We start from the raw sequence: 5,112 nt of genomic DNA, 5'->3' as shown, positions 1-5,112 counted from the left end.
CAGGTGGCAGAGGGAGAGGGAGAGAATCCCAAGCAGCTCCACGCTCAGGACAGAACTGGATGTGGGCCTCGATCTCATGACCCTGAGATCATGACCTGAGCCAACATCCAGAGTCAACACTTAGACTGAGCCATCCAGGTGCCCCACGCCATACATTTTGAAGCAGCTTTTATGAACTGAGAAAAACAATCAGTATTGCTCATCTGTAAATTGATTAATGATACAGAACTATTGGTTCAACACTAACCTCTTGTGTCTTTGGTTACTCACTATAGGTCCTCACCTCCCAGTGTCTGCTCGGCCCCAGGTGCACTGAGAAATTGCAAAGCTGAGCAGCTGCTCTTGGAACGTGCTGACCGACCCACATTCCTTGCTACTCATTGGGCTAGACATCTGGGACTAGGAATGCAGCCACCTACCTGAAAATGTTACGCCCTTGGACTTTTCTCCAACTGTTTCAAGACCGGAGTCATTCAACAGTGCAGGAGGCTAAAGAACACAAGGTACTTGAATGTTTCGCGTTCCTGCTCCCCATCCCTGCTCGAGGCAAAAGCCAAGGTTTATCTTTCTCTGTATCTCTCTTCCCCATTTAGCAAACCGAATTCTCATGGACGTTACTTACTTGTGTCCTCAACTTTTCCTTCTGCAATTTACTTCCTCTTTCCTCCAACAAAATATAAGTCTTTAGACCCATTCTTGAAGGTTCCAGTTTAAAGTCCCATATCCCACTCTGTATCTCTGCCTAGTGAAAATTATTAATATCAGATAACGTCAGTTCTACCTTTATCTTGTACTTAGTTTATTATTGCTCAGGAAACATACTGCCTTCGCCTATCTAAAATGCGTGCGTTTGCTTAGAGACACGTTTAAGGAAGGAGACCAAGGACACGCACCTTAAACCTTACATTCCGCACACATCATATCCAAGCATAACCTGCATCACGCACCCTGGAACACCTGCACCAATCACACAACACGTAACATACATGAATGTCATACACATTGGCATGATACCATTTATTTAGGGAAGCGGGGACCATTCTGCTCGGGTCGGTATAAGGAGAATGAATGTCAGGAACATCCCTGGTTCAGTAAACCAGAGAAGCCACAGAGAAGCCATAGAGCTTAATCTTACAAAACTGCGAGAGCAAATCAGATGAACGAGCGCACAAGGGAATTCGCGCAGAGAAACCGTGCAGGTGGTTTTGACGGGAGGAAAGCGTGTGATGAGGCATGACTCTTACGTAGGCGGAAAACACGGGCACATCCATGCAAAGGAGAGAGTACAAGGGCTGTTGACGGAGGCAGGGGCTCCCACGTGGGCAGCACTGGACACCCTACTCGAGCCTGGGGGTGTGGGAAGACTTTCTATGTCTTGATGTCTAACACCTGGATGTCCTCTATGCCGTCCACGTGCCCGTCCCTGCCGCAGTGGAACTCCACGTAGCTGTAGCTGCCGTGCCCTCGGTAGCTCTTCCCGTTACCCTCCTGGTAGCACCGGAGTATTCTGAAGGGATGCTGGGCCCATACGTACACATTTCTGGAACGGTCTCTCCACTTCCTGAGGCAGATCTGCTCGATTTTGTGCCAAGAGGTATAGATGAAGACGTGGTGGTCCCTGTCTTGGGGAGCTTCTCTCTCCCGCATGAGCTCGTCGCATTTGTAGTCGCTGAATTTCCAGCTTGCGCTCAGGTAGTGCTGTGTCCTGAATTCCCTCCAGGAAGGGCTGTGGCTGCGGATGAGCAGCCCGCCGAGGGGAACCAGCAGGGCCAAGAGAGGGCCTAGGACCTTTAGGGAGGACGCCATCTGAGTCAGCAGAGCCAGCTGCGGGGCCACGGGGAAGAGAGAGGAGAGCATTAGCTCGGCACTGCCTCGAGAGCTGACCTGCACCTTGAAATTCCTCTCCTGCCGACGTAGGCTCTTGGCCCGATTTGACCACTTTGTTCCCGGGCTCCAAGAGGCTTCCTATGTCATTAGGAATCAGCTTTACCAGAACTGGAAACATGCTGGAGCCTGAGGGAGACAAACACAAAATGCCCCCAAATAGGTGAAGTTGATTTTGAGAAGTGGAGACAGCTGCCGTCTGCCCAATCTTCCACCCGCACTGAGGAGCCCGTCACCCTCTAGCTAACTGTTCAACAGTCCGGATCAAGTCTCCGAAGGCCGCGGCTCTAAAAGAAACTGGTAGGTCAAGCTCTGTGGCCGTGAAGTGGAAAGGGTTGGCCCCACGTAAGGGAATGAGGGTGTTAGGTGAAGACCTGGGTGATATTTTCCAAGCAAGAAGGCTTTGGTTTCCTCAAACCCCAGGCTACAGTTCCATTGATTCTGCAAAATGGTGTTTATCTGACCCTGATTTCCTTAGAACACTTCCCCAAAGCCTGTGTGAAACCTGTTGTCACTTCTGACTACCCACATGCTTCTCAGCGGCCATTTACTTCATTCTCATAATCATAAATCATCTTGATTTGTGGTGCAGAGTGCAGTCATACAGGATCTCCAGTTTTGAAATAGTGTTCTCATCCATCAACAACAAGATTGAAACTACCCTCACAGCAGCTACTCTGGTCATAATTAGGGCATAGATTTGTTTGCAAAAGTCTCCCCTTAAACCAGGTCTCTGTCCTCATTCCACAAGAAGTGCAGCTGGTCCTATGGCATCTCTAACCTGGTTCTCAGCTCTCTGGGCACTGTGTTCACAAACGGGCCTGAGAATATCTGCCTCATGGACCCGTGACCATCTAATGAGAGATGTAAGTGAGAGCACTTCTGAGAATGTTGTAGGGACCCAGGATAGGCCACCCCAAAAGGTGTCCCAGTGGCATATTTATTATGTTGAATTGAAGCTACTTGGAAAACAGCCAGTGCGAGGGCACTGAGACCCTCTTCTGTCCCCCAAAAGCAGAAATTGAGTCTGTCTTATGAATGATACCCGCCCTGCACTAAGAAATAAAAGACATTCTTATCACCAGAGATAGGGGTTTTTTTATTTTTTAAGTAAGCTCTATGACCAACATGGGGCTTGAACTCATAAACCTGATATCAAGAGTCACCTGTTCCAACATTTGCTGCAACATGGACGGACTGGAGGAAATAATGCTAAGTGAAATAAGTCAAGCAGAGAAAGACAATTATCATATGGTTTCACTCATTTATGGAACATAAGAAATAGGAAGATTGGTAGGAGAAGAAAGGGAAGAAGAAAGAGGGGGTAAACAGAAGGGGGAATGAACCACAAGAGACTATGGACTCTGAGAAACAAACTGAGGGCCTCAGACGGGAGGGGGGTGGGGGAATGGGATAGGCTGGTGATGGGTAGTAAGGAGGGCACGTATTGCATGGTGCACTGGGTGTCATATGCAACTAATGAATCATCGAGCCTTACATCAAAAACTAGGGATGTACTGTATGGTGACTAACATAATATAATAAAAAATATTATTTTAAAAAAAAGAAGAGTCGCCTGTTCCAGTAACTGATGTGACCAGGCACCCACAGGGATAGGGATTTTGAAGCCAGGAAAGCTGTATAAACAAACTTTCTTGCTTTTTTTTATCTACTACTTCAGCCCAGATTCTGCTTGGAATTCCTTACTAATTAAAACACCCAGACATTTGTTTTCTCTGTCCTGTCAATTCCTCACGAATCTATTGTCTCATTGTTTAAAATGTATGAAAACTGCCTGCCTCGGTCACTTCTTTGGGACCTCAACTTCATTGTTGGGCCTCTGTGAGCACAAAAAATCTTTGCCTTTTTCCTCCTATTAAATCTGTCTTGTGTCAACTTTAATCTAAAACTTGCTGGAAGAATCTGGAAGGATAGAAGGAAATTTTTTCGTCCTCTATCATGTCAAGTGCTCTGTCAGGCACAGAAGACAGATAGGCACATTCACACCTGGGCCACCCTATACCTCACCCAAAGGTCCTAACCAGGATAGAAGACCAGGATTCACGCTGCTTCAATGTATTATGCTTGTGAAGATGGGGAAGGAAGTGGGAGTAGGGGTGGAGGGGTTGTGGGGAGAGACTGTATCACTGGGATTAATCCTCTGTTGAATTCAGGTCTTTGCTTCTTACAGATTGGATCACTTTCCAGTCTTAACCCTTCCATGTAGAAATTCAGTGAGGCCCCTTCCAGTGTTTCTGGGCCTTTCCCCTCTAGCATCCTCAGCACCAACCCTGATTTGAACTCACCCCGTTCAGATCCAACACTCAGATGTCACTGGTCGAGGAAATCCGTATGTGGACCTGAAGAGCAGAGAGCCGGGCGGTCTGCGGCGGTGAAGAAGGGAAGAGTAGTGAGAGGCCCAGCACTCCAACTGATTAGGAGCCCGGGGGTGGGGGACAGCCCTCCTACGTGAACCTGTTTCTGTGTCTTCTCATCCAGAACACCTAAAGTTCACTCTGAGAATAGCCCAGAGCAAAGGTGTCCTACATCAAAGACTCACTGCTGGGTACAGAGGAAAGTTAAGGCCCTGGGAGGGGTCACACTGGAGAAGGGTAATGTGAACTTACCAGGAGATGGTCAACTCTAGCCCCTAAATTCACCTTCTGAAAAACTTCCGGGACAAGTGCCCAGCCGGCTAGGCTATGCTCTATGAGAACTTCAGTGGAAAAAACAAAAAACACAACGACCCAGCTCTGGAGCTGTGGACTGTGGAATCTTCATGGAGAGGGGAGAGTGTGTTGTCAAAGGCGCAGGGTGTGGATAAAGTGAGAAGCTGAACGTGTTTCCATCAGCCCATTTCTTCAACAGCTGCTTCTAGCCAAGCCGCCTTGGGTGAGTCTCTCCCTGGGCCACCTTAGTATCGGAGAGGCAGGAAGGAGAGCAGAGTTTGCCACTGCAAATGTTACCTCTCGGGCAAAAGGATGAATTTGAAGAAACCAGAAACACAGGAGAAGCTCTAAACCAGAGCGGAAGTTAGCCTCCTTAGAGGAACATTTACATTTATAAAGGAAATTTCTACTGGAAGTGTATCTCCCTCTTAGTGCCAGAAAGAGGAGGATGAGTCTACAAATCAGAAGAAACTCTTACCAAGGAAAGAAAGAAAGAAAGAAAGAAAGAAAGAAAGAAAGAAAGAGAAAGAAAGAAAGAAAGAAAGAAAGAAAGAAAGAA

General features: G+C 47.5%; 1 protein-coding gene across 2 annotated transcripts; it reads right to left on the bottom strand.

Moving 5' to 3' along the window:
• Positions 1-1,032: 1,032 nt before the first annotated feature.
• LOC113249422 (epididymal secretory protein E3-beta) lies at positions 1,033-4,850 on the bottom strand. 2 transcript variants are annotated; one of them, XM_057306446.1, is made up of 2 exons: positions 4,191-4,850; positions 1,033-2,013 (listed from the first exon to the last, which is right to left on the bottom strand). In XM_057306446.1, the coding sequence occupies exon 2, from the start codon at positions 1,855-1,857 to the stop codon at positions 1,369-1,371; it is 489 nt and encodes a 162-aa protein (XP_057162429.1). In that variant the 5' UTR covers positions 1,858-2,013; positions 4,191-4,850; the 3' UTR covers positions 1,033-1,368. The 2 variants fall into 2 exon arrangements, with proteins under 2 accessions (XP_057162429.1, XP_026346718.3); XM_026490933.4 differs by having other exon boundaries at positions 1,033-1,824.
• Between the last annotated feature and the right edge of the window lie 262 nt (positions 4,851-5,112).

The sequence above is a fragment of the Ursus arctos genome, unplaced genomic scaffold, assembly GCF_023065955.2.
Source record: "Ursus arctos isolate Adak ecotype North America unplaced genomic scaffold, UrsArc2.0 scaffold_37, whole genome shotgun sequence".
NCBI lineage: Eukaryota > Metazoa > Chordata > Mammalia > Carnivora > Ursidae > Ursus > Ursus arctos.
The sequence above is the reverse complement of the archived record's forward strand: the minus strand, read 5'-3'. Positions and strand labels throughout refer to the sequence as shown.

Excerpts from the sequence above, each read along its gene's own strand:
- LOC113249422 (XM_057306446.1), bottom strand. The coding sequence starts at position 1,857 with ATGCTCTCCTCTCTCTTCCCCGTGGCCCCGCAGCTGGCTCTGCTGACT.